The sequence below is a fragment of the Plecotus auritus genome (genome assembly GCF_963455305.1).
Source record: "Plecotus auritus genome assembly, chromosome: 14".
Classification (NCBI taxonomy): domain Eukaryota; kingdom Metazoa; phylum Chordata; class Mammalia; order Chiroptera; family Vespertilionidae; genus Plecotus; species Plecotus auritus.
Genome location: NC_137780.1, coordinates 10,757,155 through 10,774,344, shown reverse-complemented (window position 1 = coordinate 10,774,344; position 17,190 = coordinate 10,757,155). Strand labels below are relative to the sequence as shown.

General features: G+C 40.8%; 1 protein-coding gene across 1 annotated transcript in view; it reads right to left on the bottom strand.

Moving 5' to 3' along the window:
- The window catches only part of USH2A (usherin), a gene marked incomplete at its 5' end in the record, with an annotated part of 419,390 nt that overhangs the window by 193,431 nt on the left and 208,769 nt on the right, over nucleotides 1-17,190 (bottom strand). The window contains 2 exons of the mRNA XM_080650916.1: nucleotides 3,728-3,879; nucleotides 15,577-15,724. Of these exons, the coding sequence (XP_080507042.1) occupies nucleotides 3,728-3,879; nucleotides 15,577-15,724 (300 nt within the window). The remainder of the gene's footprint in view (nucleotides 1-3,727; nucleotides 3,880-15,576; nucleotides 15,725-17,190) is intronic.

Sequence of the window (17,190 nt, the reverse complement as noted above, 5' to 3'; positions counted from 1 at the left end):
ATCTATAACTCCTGCTCTTTTTTTTTTTTTAAGTCTAATAGCTATGTATGATCAAGAAGCTTGACTGAAAAAATATCTATTCATCATTTTAATATTTCATAACAATGCAATTGGTTTCATTATGTCTAAGTATATAGTTGAAACTATTGCAAAGAAATGATTTTAAAGAGTTCCAAATAAAATGAGACTAAAGCAGTTGAAGAATTAAGGGCAATTTCAGATAATTATATGATTATCCTCAAATGTCTGGTTAATTCAAAGTAAATATATTTTTAATATTTCCTTAAGTATCTGGATAAATACTCCAGATTTTGCTCCACATTCAATTTAGCAATTATACTATTTTGCACCAACTCAGTCTTTACATTTTTTTTTTTTAATTTTGATTATCTAACTTGCCTTACAAAGAATGTCACGGAAAAGGAATTCTGGAAAGTTAGCTTGGATTTCACATGGAAACCTCCCATGACACAGACAAAATAAAATATTTGAGCACAAATGGGCAATGAAAATAGGCATTTTCATAATCGTTTCATTCTTGATGAAACCCTTACCAAACAGCAGAAACCTTGTATAAATTATATTTAAATTTTCACAGCAACCCTTTAAAAGTAGGCATCGTTTTCCTTTTGCAACAGCTGAGGATTCACAAGCTTAGTGGAAACAGTAAGCTTCCCCAGGAGGCATGGGACATAACAGCAGGTAAGAAGTGGGCTGATTTCCCATGTAGAATTCTCCCGACTCTAACATATATTGTAATTAAAATGTAGGTGTCTTACACACACATTCATGTAAAAAAATGAATGTGAAAATGCCTGTGTCCGCGTGTGTCTGGGTGTTTATCTGTACAAGCATGCCATCGCCAGGAAAACAAGCCAGGTTTTTACTGTCTGACACAGCAATGACCTATAGTTTCAGACTCGGTCCTTAAGAGGGTCCCCAGGGAACTGAATCCAATGAATGTTCTAAGGCCAGACACACTAATAAAATTCCCAATCTCAGACTCCAACGGCAGCGGTATCTAACACGGGCTAAGTGGGGGAAAATAAGCCAAAGCAAACTGGTCTTCCTAGGGACAAATTAATTGTATTTTTTTTAGAGACACAAAGTGTGAAGGGTTTCTCTCTAATGTAATTCAACAATATAACCAAAAGTAAGGAAAGCAGTTAAAAAGTTCTCAGTTGCATTTTCTGTTTTTTTCTCATTATGTCATACTTATATAAAGCCCCAATTATGAGATTTAATATGATGATGCATTTAAAATTAGGATCCAATACATTGCAAATTGTTTTTCATATTGGGATTTCCTTAAAAGCAAAATACATTGTGTACACGGAGAAGGACTAAACAAGTGACAAAGTAATCTTTTTTTTTTTTTTCCTAAATGGCTACAGAGCAAGTCCTTCTGAACCACAAATAAGAGGTAATAAACTTGGTCAGGGTAAGGGGAAAATAACTTATTGAGCTAATACTATATTAAAGTGGTAAGCGTATGGAATTTGTGTATGCACTTTTATTTTTTAAATATGGTATTTTTCAAATTTGTCCTTTTAAACTTATTTTTTCTTTTATATGAGCAACTTGCAAATTTTGAGGGTGAACCATACCACATTTGAGACTACAGAACACATCTGTCATAGAAAACATTGAATAGTATTTCCCCACATGCATGGAAAAATATGTAACAGATAAAAAATAAATAGGCGGGTTTTGTAAGAACTAAGAATTATCATTAAGAAATGTTGTTCGATGAACCAAAAATTTGACTCTCTCAAAATTTACTCTTTGCTCTCTGCCATAAAAAGATTAAAAAATATAAATTATAAACTTTTATTTCAATAAGATGTTATAACATCCAGCTTCATATAAAGAATGCCTGTGAGATATATATATATATATATATATATATATATATATATATAATATACACACACATATACATTTGTGTGTGTATATATATATATATATATATATATATATATATATATTGTAATTTGATCATAAGGAAGTCTGACTTTTAAGATTGATTCATACATTCCTTAAATCAATACGGACACATTAAAAAAAGATCACCAACTAAAAAGACCTGCATCTGTAATATCCTACATGATTGTGATGGATATCTAGGGCTATTCAGAATACTCCGATGTAGTCTCTTAAGGGCATAATGCACACTGTAATTGGAACACAGTATTTTAGAAACCGACGGAAGACTACAGGTTTTCACTTCCTGGCAGCATCCAGTTGACTTGTTCTAAATAAAGACATTGTTGTTCAAGCCCAGTGAGTAGAGCTGGATCACTGACGTGGGAAGAGCGCGCGCACAGGGAGCGCAGGGTAACGAAGAGCTCCCAGGGGAGAGAGTAAGTCCCCCTGGTGTCAAGACTGGGTCTGGAACGGACGAGGCCGCGGCAGAGTGGGTTTTACAATCCAATTCCGTTTCCCCCTGCCCATCAGGGCTCGGTGGCATTTGATTTCGTGAGGCTCACATCGCCTCCTTCACGCAGGACACAGATCGATAACCGTGTCCCCCCTGGTTAAAGTTGTGGGAACATCCAGACACAGGGTGGGGGGAGCCCATGCAGTAGCCGGGATCACAACTGGCAGATTCTCTTTTTGAAAAAGCCTATGTTCCAGATTTCTTGTGAAGTGCTCTTTTGTTTCTCTTTCTTTCTTTCTTTTTTTTTTTTTGAATGAAGAAGAAAAGCTGGCCTATTGCCATTCCTGCTTTTAAGAGTAAGTAACCATCCAAGGGTCTGGGCTATAAAACACTTAATGGCAATGAAGACCACAGCTTGGTGCCACAGACAGATGACGTTATTAGCAGCTTGGAAAGCGACCAATTGCTGAGACAAAATGGGAGGTGCGATGAAAAATAAGGAAGCAAAACTTAAATGGTGGCGCTGTTTTTCAAGGTAATATTTATACAATACACTCTTCAATGAAGACAGAGTGCATTAAAATGACAGGGCATGAGTCAAGATTGCCAGAAAGAATCTAAAACTAATGAGCATTTCCCTTAAAAGAAGGTAAATCTCATTAATCAAGAAAGACACACAAAATGAAAATGTAATGTTTTGAAACTAAAGAATGGCTTGCTAGTCTATGACAATTACGTACTATTAATTGGGATTTAAAAATGACACCAGTAATAAAAAGCACAATTTCATCAATCTTTTAGCTACTAATGAAATATGGGTATGTATTGTAGATTTCTGAAATGAGGATATGAAAAGCTGATATTAATGTAATTTTAAATACTGTTCTCATGAAGCTATATCACACTCACAAAATTTAAATATTTTATTCTAATAGATGAGGCAAACTCAATCTTTTCATTGATTAGCCCAATTATTGTGGAGCAGTACTGTCATTCTGTGGCAGTTACAGGTTTTCAATTATTTTTACTTTTTAAACTTAAACTTACTTAGTTGTAGAGCCCATTATCAGGGAGAAAAAAATGTACTTTAACTAGGTTACTAAATTAGGCAAAATTGTATGTTTGCACATTTTATTTTCAATAAAATTTAGATGGTTCTGTCCTTCACTATGTGCACTCTTGAAATTTATGTTGAATATAGACAATTACTAACTTCTAAGTGAAATTTTATAAAAAAAAATCCCCCCCCCATCCTCCTTGAAAGGCTAGCTCAGCAGAGAGCCCTACATTTTCCTTGTTCCTGTCCCCTGGCATGGAATCACCCCCAGGCTGTCCACACACACTCACCAGTGGGCCCAGAGCACACCCTCTGGCCGTGCAGGCCTGGACTCTGAAAGAATGTAGGCTCCACGGAGCGAATCCGTAAGCATGGCAGCGGAGCTCTGAGGAATTGTGAATGAGTAGTCCATCCAGATATAGCCCGTAGTGTGTGATCACACCTGGAAAAATAACAACTGGCACTAAGTATGATGAGCAGGCAACAGCAAAGGATTACTTTATATATTTTATTGATTTTTACAGAGAGGAAGGGAGAGGGACAGAGAGTCAGAAACATCGATGAGAGAGAAACATCAATCAGCTGCCTCCTGCACACCCCCCACTGGGGATATGCCCGCAACCAAGGTACATGCCCTTGACCAGAATCGAACCCGGGACCCCTCAGTCCACAGGCCAACGCTCTATCCACTGAGCCAAACCGGTTTTGGCAGCAAAGGATTACTTTAAAAAGCAAGCACTTCGTTTTTAAAAAATATTTTTTAACTGACTTTACAGAGAGGAAGGGAGAGGGAGAGGGAGAGAGAAACATAGATGAGAGACAAACATTGATTGGCCGCCTCCTGCACGCCCCCTACTGGGGATGGAGCCCACAACCTGGGCATGTGCCCTGACTGGGAATCCTACCGTGATCTCCTGGTTCATGGACTGAGCCACACTGGCCAGGCAGCAAACACTTGTTGATGTGACTCCTAATTTTGTGGAATCACAGTATCTGGTATTTCCGAGTCTGAACTGTGTCTTCCCAAAGGGTAAACACTTCAATATCAAATTGCTAAGCCCACGTCTCCCTGCTTGTTCTGCATCTACTTCCCTTTCCCTTCTGTTCCTCCGACACTTCTGTGAACGGCTCCTTGTATTAAAGAAAGTCTGTCTTCAATGCCTCGCACGTTTTCTCTTTGGTCCATTAGATCTCGATCAATACTTCCTTAAGGATTAACACTTTTTAAAGTTGCAATGAGTTAATACTTTAATAAAGCTACTTATGACCCATTTTCCTTTTTGAAGATAACTGTGTACAATTTATGTTTCTGAAAGCAGGTCTATTTCCAGATTTTGGAAAGAGAGTCTTCAATTTACCATCACGTGCCACAATGGTCCCACAAGACCATGGCTATTCCCATTGGCTCTTCTTTATTCTAGGGGCACCATCTGGGATAATTCTGAGGATGCTCACCAGAAAGCAGTTGATTTAAGGCCACTTCATATGAGATACACAAAAGCACAAATGAATTAAAACTAAGAAATAACAGATACCTAAGGGAAAACCAAGTATTTCATTGAAAATTTAAGAGAAAAAAGATGGATCAAATCACAGTTATAATAAGGACAAGAACTTATGATGTGCCAGGCACTCTGCTAAGCAATCATTGAATACACACACACACACACACACACACACACAAATCTACGTGCAAATAATGTGTTGCAGAAGCTCTTAAAGAACCTGTAAGTCGCCTGAAATGCAATCTACCTGACCTACTTCTCAACATTGAAACAGAAAGTACCCAAATCAATATTTCCCTTTTCGTACATAATTGGGGAACAGAGAATTTCCTTTATGCTGGGATTATGTGCATAATATCTCACTTCCCTGACATATTGGGAAATGAGATGTTTTACAGAAGTTCATTTTCATTATAACTAAATCTCAGCCCTTTAAGTACAAACTTTCAAAATCTGGACCATTTGGAAGGAAATCTTTCTAGCAAGTGCTACACACCTGTCTTCTCACTCAGACGGTAATGAAAGTAATTGAAGCACTTCTGTGATGAGTCCAATCGCGCACATGGACATCAAAGACTGAAGTCTCTAATTCTCATGCCCTCTGGGGCTCATGAGACACAGGACCCTCACCCAGCTCTTATCCTCAACATCCCTCAGCGGCTCTGCTTTACCACTTGTGTCTACTTTTGGAGTTCTTTTCCATTCTCCCTCAGTGACAGTCTTTCAAAAGTTACTTCTTGGATGTGTCTCCCTGACTCACTCTGGCAAGTCAACCCCTAGCAGGCTCTGCGGAGAACGTAGATACCGATGACATCTGGAACTCGGGATGAAGAAATAACAGACAGTGACTGAGACAGGGCTTAGTGTCAGATGAGCACATGACAATGAGCTGAGCATGAAGTTAAGTGAGATTTGTGACAGTTAATTCAACCACTAAGTTTCGTTGGTTTGTTTTTTGTTTTGTAGCACCTAGGATGCGCTTGAATTGAGAGGGAGATGACACTGGAGTCCAACTTCAGTGCAGGTAAGATCAGACACACACACATGCACTTGGTAGATAACCCATATTTGACAGCATTTGTAGGAAGGGCTGAAAGAGCAATTGTAGAACAGAATTGTATAATGAGTATACACTGGGTAAGTGCAGTCTGCCTTTTAAATATATATATTTTTACACCCTCCTCTACCTCATCCATCATACCAAATCCATTGCAATTCTTGTCAGCTTTACGTCCAAGTTGATCTTTACCCATGGCAATATCTATGGCCATCGAATCTTTTCGGCTATTAACTCACACCTGAGAAGAACAGTCACTTATTTTAATGTTCCCATAGAATTCATTCTTCCTACTCGAGACAGAGGGGCATTTTTCAAAGACATACCCGATCATGTCACACACAATCAGTGATCTGTCAGGCCTTTACCAAGTACTGCCAAGAAGAGTGTTCCCCATCCCCAAATCAGGAAGCATGTAAACATGTTGTGAGGATGAAACAGACACGTGATGTTGGCCTCTCTGTGTTTTATGCCTTTTGGTCCAGGTGTCAACAGCTAATCACTAGATTTCAAGGTCAGGCCGAAGCAGGACACTGGGATGGTTTAGAGCTGGTGTCCACATATGCCCTCAAAAAGGGTGCCTGCGAGTAGGCCAGGTTGTTCTTTTGATTTGGTTTGGCCAAGACCATGAACTACAAAATCCCAAATTAAGGACACACAGCCAAACTTTCTGGTAAAATTCCTGAACAGCAAGAGACATCATTTGAAGCACACTCCATTTCTTATCAATATACGCAGGCAGATTTCATAGCTTGTTACTCTTAGCAGACTTTTGGATATGAATAGAAGTATAATATGAAACATTTCCTATTCAATTCCAAAAACATGCATTTAGTAAGTAATAAGTTTCAAACATCTATTAATACAACAATTTTCAATGCCCTCAGATTCCCAAGGTGAGTAACAAAAACTAATGACTATAATCTAGTGGACTTTTAAAATAAAGCCTAAGGAGATAATTTCCTTTTCTGGCTCGAGTGCAAGACATGTATGAATAGCTTTGGGAAAAGTAAAATGCCAGGTTCTGGAAAGGCCATGTAAGTATTTCTAAAATTATAAAGCGCTTTATTATTAAAAATGTACTGAAACTTTGAGTTAGACATTAGCTACACTCTCTGTATGAGTTATTTCCATTAACTTTGACAACACCAAAAAATAGAAACTGCTTTTGCCTTGCTATACAGTTGAGCACATGGAGTCTTAGAGAAGCCAAGCTATTTCGCAAGGTCAGACAAATAGGAATTCAGGTGTGCAACCTGGTGACCACATCCCACTGCTGCTACTACTCCTGGTAGCCACTGCCAGTCTCCTTTTCTCTTCTAAACTATGTAAGGATTCCGTTAAAATAAAGAACTGATGGCATGGCTGGTGTGGCTCAGTGGTTGAGTGGTGACCTAGGACCCAGGAGGTCACAATTCCATTCCCAGTCAGGGTCCATACTGGCTTTCGGGGTCCATCCCCAGTAGGGGGCGTGCAGGAAGTAGCCACTAGATGATTTTCTCTCACATCAGTGTTCCTCTCTCCCTCGCCCTTCCTCTCAAAAAAAAAAAAAAAATCAATAAAAGCATACTTACAAAAAACAAACAAACAAACAAAAAAACACATGTTCTGACCCTAACAGCAATTAAGATGAGCCTAATGAAAAGATTCACATATATTTATTGAAAGTCAATTACCTGAAAGGTACTATGCTTGGTGCTTTGGGGACAGAAAGAATAAGACAATATCAATCTTTATGGAAATAAGTAAATCTCCATCCCCTCCCGCTCCCCCTCCTCCTCCTTTTGCTTTCAACCTTTTGGTTTGCCTTTTATCTGAGAAGGAAGGGGTGAACAGCTTGTGGGTGGCTTTCCTGTGGCCCTGGGACTACCGAGGATCTCACGTCGGCTGAATGCTCCTTGGAACACTCACTCAGGTTAAGGAGGATCCACCTGAGGGCTGGATACTGGACCAAGGGCCTGACCCACCGGTCCATGCTGCATATGAGTGATGTTTAGCTGGTGTGGACAGGAGAGACACAGCTGCACTAGAGCACGGACACTCCTGGTCCTTACGCTGAACTTGACAACACTACTGGTCCTTATGTTGAACTTGACACTAGGAACTAGTGCACCAAAAGGAAAAAATGTCATCAATCTTTACTTGATTAATTAGAATAAAGATTTCACAACAAATAGAAAGCTTTCAATGAGATAGCAGCAATAAGTCACTTCATATTTAAAATTTAAATATCACAGATTTATTAAAAACATCTGCCTTTATAACTTTTGAACACGGCTCTCCTTGTTTGCTTTTAAAATGTCTACTGTGCCAAAACAAGGTGGAAAGGCATGGAAACTGTTTGTTTGCTGGTTTACCTTGGACGCTCAGGAAGGAAGGAGAGCCTTTTTCATTGATCTCCACATCCAGCCCCAAATTCTGCATGTTAAGTGTGGATTAACTGAGACTTAGGAATCAATCAGAGTCTCAGAGGGAAACTCATGGCGCCTTAAATAGACAACGGGGGATAATTACTGAAGGGACCATTCATGAAGATATTGGTAGGGTTAAGGGAGAGCAATCCATGATAATAAAGCATCCCCAGCTAGGACCAGCTAGGACCAGCTAGGACTCCTGGGAGACCAGTTGACTGAGACCAGCAAACATCCGTCCATGTGGAGAACAGATTCGGGAATCTGGGGAAAGAGCTGAGTTATAGGAAAGGTCCACTGGATGGTACCTATGGCCTTTGGTTGAGGAATGTGGCCTTGGAGCCCGGAGCCAGGTAGAGGGAAACGGCGGGGGGGGGGGGGGGAGCAAGTTCTGAGACTGCTGTCTCCCTCCATCCTCTCCTCTCCTGCTGCTGCCCCTGCCCCTACCCATGAACAAACCAAGCCAGAGAGAGCGAGAGAAGAGGAGGCCTAATGACACTGTGAATAAAGGTCAGCCCAGGACACAGGGCTGAGAGGGGATGAGTGGAGAGTGGATTGAGAGGCAGATGGAAATTATCTAAGATTTAAAAAAATGCAAATTTATAGCATAATGGACCTGTAGAGAATTATGCTAAGCGAAATAAGCCAGTCAGAGAAAGATAAGTATCACATGATCTCACTCATGTGGTATCTAATGAACAAACTGACAAACAACATAGATCCAGAGACACAGAAGCATGGGACAGTCTGTAGAACTTCAGAGGGAAGGTGGGTGAGTGGGAACAGATCAACCAAAGAACTTGTATGCATCTATGCATAACCCAAGGACACAGACAAAAGGGTGGTAAAGGCCTGGGGCGGGGGACGGAGGTGGGTTAGAAAAGGGTAAATGGGGAAAAAAGGGGAGATATGTAATACGTTCAACAATAAAGATTTTTTTAATGCAAATTTAATTATACTGCACTGTTTTGTATTTTTGTCCTTTTTTTCTTGCTTATTCTCTTATGCTAATAATCAGTAAGATAGTGGTAAGAAAACAAAATTACACTACATGTTAAGGGGGATCAGGTTATTTAATCCAGTTCGATAAACTCCGTTTCTTTAATGGATAATCCACAAAATGGACACTTAATTCCCATTGGCTACATGGTGTGAGCAGTTTCAAGTTTACCACCTTTCTCTTTCCACAACGGTAGAATTTTTAAGGTGTTTAATTTTCATAGGGAAGTGGAATCATAATTGTCCACAGAGGACATCCACTGGGATATACATCCGTGGGCCTCTTCATCGTGTTATGTCAAATTGCATTTCCTAAGGTGCTCAATAGGTTGTCACACATAACCAAGGAAACGCAACGCACTGTAAATTTAATACAAGATATCTCTGTTTAAACTGAGGGATCCTGTTTACTGTAAGAATTAAACAGCAATACTTTAGTGTGTCATAAAAATAACACGCCTAGTGAATAGCGATGCTCCAAACACATTTGTTTGTTTTTTTCCCCAGGACAGCATGGCAATGTGAATATCAACTGAGCTCCGATGATGATTGAATGTGGCAGATATGTCCCTGTGTGAATAGTTGATCCTTCAATTAAAAGGGAAAAGAGAGAACAGCACTCACATTGTGGAATAATGCCTTATTACTGTTATGCTCTCCTAAAAATGGAATCAGCGTAATCTAAAAAAGAGTGTGCTGGGGAAATTCTACCTGACAAACGGAGAGGAGGTGTTTCATAAAAGTTACACGGGGTTTGCTCGAAACTGTCAAGCAGCTTCTTAAGTGATTCGCTGAATTCCATTACCATGTCTCCCATTAAAACAGGGCATTTCCAGGAAAAGCAATAGAAGCACATTTTGACTTCTTAAAAATAAATGCATTTCAAAATAAAAGTTTCTTTTTAAAAAATACAGTTATTTCTTTAAAACCAGAGAAAAATCAAAATAGAGATCTTAGGAATATTAAGTATTAGCACTGAGAACAAGACACTGGACAAGTCAAAGTAACTAAAATACATATTTTCACATAACTAGATGGAATACTATTTTATGACCATTTCCATGAAAAGTTGATGTATACAGAAGTGAGTAAAACCATGAATTTTTGAGTCATTCACATCTTGTTTGTATTATAATCCTACTTAATTCATTGTCTTATCTTGATAATTAAGTAAGTTAATACTTATAAACTGGAGTTTCCACATTTAAATGTAGAAATAACAATACCTATTTTATGGGCTACTGATGAGAGTTAAGTGTCTGGCAGATAGCTATAAATGGTAGCTATTATTATTGCTATTACTATTATTATTTGTGTTAGCAGGAAATCAAATCCTTTCTTTGTATGAGCAGAGTACTTAATATGTACATGTACACCTTCATGTTCATAGGTTATAAAAATGTATTTACCTTCTCTATCACCCTCAGTGTCCTCAGGACAGCATATATTGGATGTGTATAAAAAGATTTATAGTCCATTGGTTTCTCTGAACTTATATATATATATATACTCAAAAAATGGAACTAATTCTTTTAATAGAATTAGTTGTCCTCACGGTACTATGTTTAAATCTGCAAAAATAATTAACTTCCTAAAACTTTTCTGTCCTTATTGACATCATTGCCACTCTCTTGATACACAGCCATGAATTCATTCTCACAAAGCTGGCCCAACCCGGAAGGCTAGCTTTTGACAATGTTTCTGTGGGTTCCTCAACTGCTCTTTCTTTGCTGGAGACCCCAAGAGCCTTGTCTAACCTAATGGGGCGCAACTCTCGTGTCCTTCTCTTACCATGCCCACCTTCACATACCAAATCCTGATGGTGGCAATGACACGCCCTTTCACACAGAGGCAGCCAAGAGCCCCGGCCTCACGCGTGGCCTCTCTTTGGACCATGTACCAATGAGCAGGCTGACGTCAGGGGCCTCGATCTTCCAGAGCACACGTGGAGCCTTCAGCAGGCCAGGGGGAGATGCCTTTCCCCCACCTGCAAGATCACCCCCCCTCCGTTACACAACTATGAGATGCGCTGTAAAAGTGCACTTGTGTGTATTGCATGATTGTGTATGTATATGCCCCTCCCAGCAACACAATTACCATTTGATTATTGTCTCTATCTTATCGAACATTAATGCATTCAACAGCTGCTTAGTGCCCACCCACTCACACCTAGTACCCCACCAAGGGCTGTGACCACAATGGTGAACTAGGGACATAGAGCCCCCGCCCTCATGTGGGTCACAGGTAACAGGGAAACTGTTTTAGGAAAATGTTCTCAGGTAAAGAGAGTGGACAGTGACAAGGAATTGCAAGTATTAATAAAGAGTGAGACTTCCATATCCTATATTTAGTGTTTTTTAATTCACCGCATGTCACTGAACGTTGATGATGTCTAAGTTTGCTGTTGTCCGGTGTTATGCCGACTGTAGCTGGGCAGACTTCAAGTGCGAGCAGCACGTTTATTTCCAGACACCAAGGCCTAAGCTTCTGAAAGGGAACATGGCTCATGAGACTGGGAAGCTCTGGAAAGCGTAATTCTAATTACGCAACTGCAGTCCTCACAAGACAGGCCGCAAACGGATTAGACAGTCACTCCTTGTGCTACTTCCCCTTGATGGCTACTAGTATCACAGAGGAAGGGTCAGGGCCCTACAAAATGAGCAGTCCTTGTCCACCTCAGATCTAAAAGGAGCTCTTTCCGAGGTTTTAGAGATCCTGCCCACATCACAGCCTGCGAAGAACACCTTTGCCAGAGGGACTGTGGGTGCCAAGGGCTCTGGTTGGACACGGAGCCGGAGCCTGCACCACCTTGTTGTGGGGAGCCAGGGAGGAGAATGAAGCAAGGCTTATCCGAAGGAATGCAAAGCCCTAGGTGTCAATCAAATGATAAGGAATTGGTGCTTAAATTCTTCTTGGCACACTAAGGCAATTAACAGCTAGTAGCATCCTATCGAATAAAAGAGTAATATGCAAATTGACCATCACTCCAACACACAAGATGGCTGCCCCCATGTGGTCAAAGATGGCTGCCCCCATGTGGACACAAGGTGGCCACCACAAGATGGCCAGCAGGGGAGGGAAGTTGGGAGGAACCAGGCCTGCAAGGGAGGGCAGTTATGGGCGATCAGGCCAGCAGGGGAGCAGTTAGGCATCAATCAGGCTGGCAGGGGAATGGTTAGGTGGTGATCAGGCTGGCAGGCAGAAGTGGTTAGGGGCAATCAGGAAGGCAGGCAGGCGAGCAGTTGGGAGCCAGCAGTCCTGGATTGTGAGAGGGATGTCCGACTGCCCGTTTAGGCCCGATCCTACCGGGATCGGGCCTAAACGGGCAGTCGGACATCCCTCGAGGGGTCCCAGATTGGAGAGGGTGCAGGCTGGGCTGAGGGACACCCCCCCCCCCGCCCCGCACCGGGCCTCTAGTTATTTATAATAACAATGTCACGGAAGCTTAGATGTCCATCAATAAAAGAAGGGCCCCGTGGGCTGTGGCTCAGCCACTGGGATTTCCTACGCCTGTCAAAGGATGAAGTGGAGCACCACTGAGCTGCCACAGGAAGATGTTCCCACCGTGTTGTTCAGTAAGATTTATCACTGGACGTTCCTGATAGGAGCTGAGCATTTAAATGGGAACCTGCTATGAAGAACACAGAGCCTGCTCCCTAAACCATGCTGGCAGAGGCTACCAACTGCTCCACAGGCAAGAACTGGACATTTACACTGGAACCTTCTACGCCGTCCATATTTGGTCACATACAGGCATGCATTTGAAAATATACACCCTTATTACAGAAAGTGGGTTTATTGTTTCTCAATGAGTTCCTTCATGTGTATAAAGTCCTGGTGAAATAATCTATGTCTGTAACTGACTATCGGAGTCAAGCTTTTGGAGGCTGGAGCATACCAACCCAGGCAAGCAGCACCTGTGACAGAGTATGGCCTTCTGAGTGCAGGTGCCTATCTGGTCCCACTACGTCTGAATGAGGACCCTGAGGGATGGCACAGCCACACCCCATATGTCTCCTCAGCAAGCTTCTTCTCACACACTTTGGCATCCCGTGTGCCTCTCACCTTGTGATTATTTGTTTACATGAATATTTCCCCCAGAGACTCTAACACCATCAAGAGGAAGGATTCGGCAAATTCAAGGTGGTGTCATCAGAACAATGACACCCAGGAGGTCATCAGGATGACACCTAGGAAGTTATCAGAAGTACACTTAGAATGGACAAATTCAGATTTTAGTATGGCATGCGGAGGCTCTGATGTCTTCTGGGTGATAAACACTAGCACCTTCATGAGAAGACGCAGTTGGAGGGACTGTGGCAAGAGAAATCGGGGTGAGCAATCACGAGTGCCACCCAGGGAACACAGGAGAGAGGGCAGACAGAGAGGCGAGAACATGTTGGATATTCCGAGTGTAAAGTGTAACAGATCTGCGTGGAGGTCTCCAGAAGGGGTGCTGAGAGGTCTCAACCTAAGTTAGAGCCTAGAGATAGGGTACACAGGGGTGTGTTAAATAGTCACCGAATTTTGATGACCAAATCAATGGAATGTTTCCAATAATCAGATCAACCCTCTCAAGGCAATGGACAGTAGATAGCAAATGCTGGTAAATTTGGGGAAAGTAAAGAGAGAAGTAGAGAAGAGAAAACAGTGTAATGAAATGATTACTTTTCAAATATCTAATCATTTTCCCATAAGAAACATTTTAAGATTCTGATGAGATGAAACACTGGACTATAGAATACGATGGAAGTGTTAACACACATTTCCCAAATCCCCCAAATTCTTATTGTTCAATGAATACATTTTAAAAATGCTCTTAAATGCACAAAACTGTACGTAAAGATTTTGTGAAACACAGAAAGTAGTTCTCTATTCAACCTATGATTCCGAGTGCAGCCGGAAAGCCAGCGGCAACTAGCAACTGGCATGACGGAAGGTGCTCACCGGGCAAATCACATCATAGCATTTAACAACACTCCACCTGGAATGAGTCATCAATGTCTCCACTGCCCCCACAGACTAGACTTCTTTGTGGAGCATGAAGTATGACAAGATTTTTCACTGTTTAATGTAAGTACCAAATGGACATCCATTTATTTTTATTAGAAAATTTGAAATAGTGCAGGAATAACTTCAAGAGCAGAGATAACCACTCACTCTGAGTATTAAAGCTCTCTCCACTACCTCCAATATATCTACTGCATTTGCCAAAAGTTTAATTAAAATGAGATGATGGGAATAATTAATATCATAATAAACATAAGACACACTAATAAAACTGCACTTTTTTTCTTTCATTCTTTTTGTCTAGGCTTAACGAAGCCATTTCAAAGTTCAGTAATGAGTTACTTGAAACAGTTTCTATGAGATTAAAAGTCTTCTTGATATTTATCTTAAGGAGGAACAAAATTTGATGTTATTTATAAGCTTCTGCTGTTTGGAACAATGACCCTATGCTGTGTGAAACATCAAAACATTATCTATCAATGAGTCAAGCAATTTCCACCCCAAGTTATTACAAAAACTCTTTATAATAAGATTTTATTCTAGTAAACTTTAACTGGCTAACAACTCTCTAAATTATTCAAAGATGTGTATAACACTTAGAAACATATACAATCTCTTTCATCTGAGGCAAGTGTAAATGCAAACATACATTTAATGTATGCATTGTTTAAAAACAGCACAAGGAAGTATTTATAAATACATTAAAAATATGGAGGTCCTAGTGATCTGTTAAGATAAACTTATTGAATCAAAAGCATTTTGAAATACAATGTGTGCATGAACTTTCCGCCTCTCTGCTTCTCTCTCCAGAAAGAATGAATGACTGTTGAAAACAGTAAGTCATTGCAAATACAATGGCAATGTCACAGGGGCCTTCTTCTGCAGTCCTCGCTGGTTCTCCTAACCTCTCCGGGAACATGCTAACAAGAAGATGCAGTACACAGGAACTATCAAAAGGGAGCACTTTTGAGCCACTAAAATTGCGTGTTAGCCCAAAAACCACAATCTCGCAACTACAGGCAAAGATGCTATCTCAGGTACTTTATGTGCTAAAAATGATCATTAAAAATTAAGCTCCACATATACGCTGCCATTTAGACTATTAATTTACCTTTGCTAATCATCTTTTTGACTCCAGGCTCAAGGAGTTCACTTACCGTTCGGATGCTGAGGCTCTGTCCAGGAGATGTTGAAGGAGTGGGGTGAATAGGAGTGCGCTCTGGGGGCGGGCACACCTTCTGGTGAGCAATCCTCCGTCCGGGCCTCACTGGACTCACTCACTGTGCACCCACCTCCCGTGCAAGCCTGAACGGAAATGGGGGGGAGCACATTTTACCCTGCGTCCCAAAAGTTTAGATGAACATTGAAGAAAAGTAATTCGTACTAAGAGTTTTGGATTCTTTGAAATAAAGCTTTCTTCATCCCACAAAATAAATGTGTTCCACATTACTACAGGGTGACCAATAAATTTAAAGTAGAACCGTGTAATTGAATACAACAATATTTCTCATAAACCAATAGCAAAGGCACTGGCTTAAAGGGTCCAATCACTACTTATGCACCCCAGGAAATGGGCTTTGTTAACCGGCTGACAAACTTAAAAGGGTCACAGGGCTCCCCTCCCCACCACACACACCACCTAATAAGGTATCACTAACACCAGAAATGGAAGGAAACTTCTGTGTGCACTTTCATAGTAAATTCCAAACCATCCCCAAATTAACGTTTCATAAAAGTATTAGGAAAATCTCTTCACTCCCTAAGTTGCTGGATAAGCATTTCTGCAGGAAATTGAGACAGACACAGAGGAGATTTCTAGACTAAATTTGCTGGCAAATATTAGCAACTATATCTTTATATAAATAACACAGATAGTTGAAAACTGCACTTAAGCTTTGTTCAGCGTCTCTCTAGGTTACAACTGTAATTTGCACAATAAAATTTAAGGATCTTTCAAAAATGCACTGAATTTTACTAACTCAATAAGAAAAGGAAGAAAAAATCATAGGACGATGTGAAAAGCAGACATTAGCTCCTTTTCATGAAAGGTAGATATTACTAATATAAACAGTTAAAATACGCCTTTATCCTTTGGGCCTGCCCCTGCTTTTCAGTCTGATAATGAGGGAATGACCTTTGGTACTGAAAGCAAACAATATCCTTGTCCCTGAAGACAGGAGAAAGCTGACTGATTTTTAGAGATTTTTTTTATAGTGAAGTTTAATATTTGCGAAATTACCGCAAACAATTTATTACCAGTACAAATGACAGTATACGGTCAATCGACATGGAGAGCTACCTCGCGTGCTATGGTAAAAATACAACAGTGAGCCCAGGTTTTCAGGGAAATTTCTCAACGGCGTCAGCCAGGTTCAGCTGGGTTACACAGTGGCCCGGGCATGGAACTGCATTGAGATTGGGGACCTAATTAACATCGGTGGGCTGCCTCTAATTCTCAGCTGTGGCGTGTGCATATGTATGGAAGAGAGAAGCCATCCTCCTCCGGAGAACAGATTTCTTTGCAAATAAAGAAGGGTCAATTGACATTGTGGACAAACCCCGACTCAAAACTCTAGGACAGGTCGCCGTGAGCCCAAGAACAATCTGAACATTGAAAAAAGGAAGATTAAAACATTTCCAACGTGAACATCCACCAGAAAACGTGGCCGGACAGGAGGCCACGAGGGACAGTGGTGTTGTCATGGGAAAGCAGCCAGAAGAGCCTTCTTTCCAGCCCCCAGAAGGAGAGAAACCCCTCTTTTCCTAGAGTT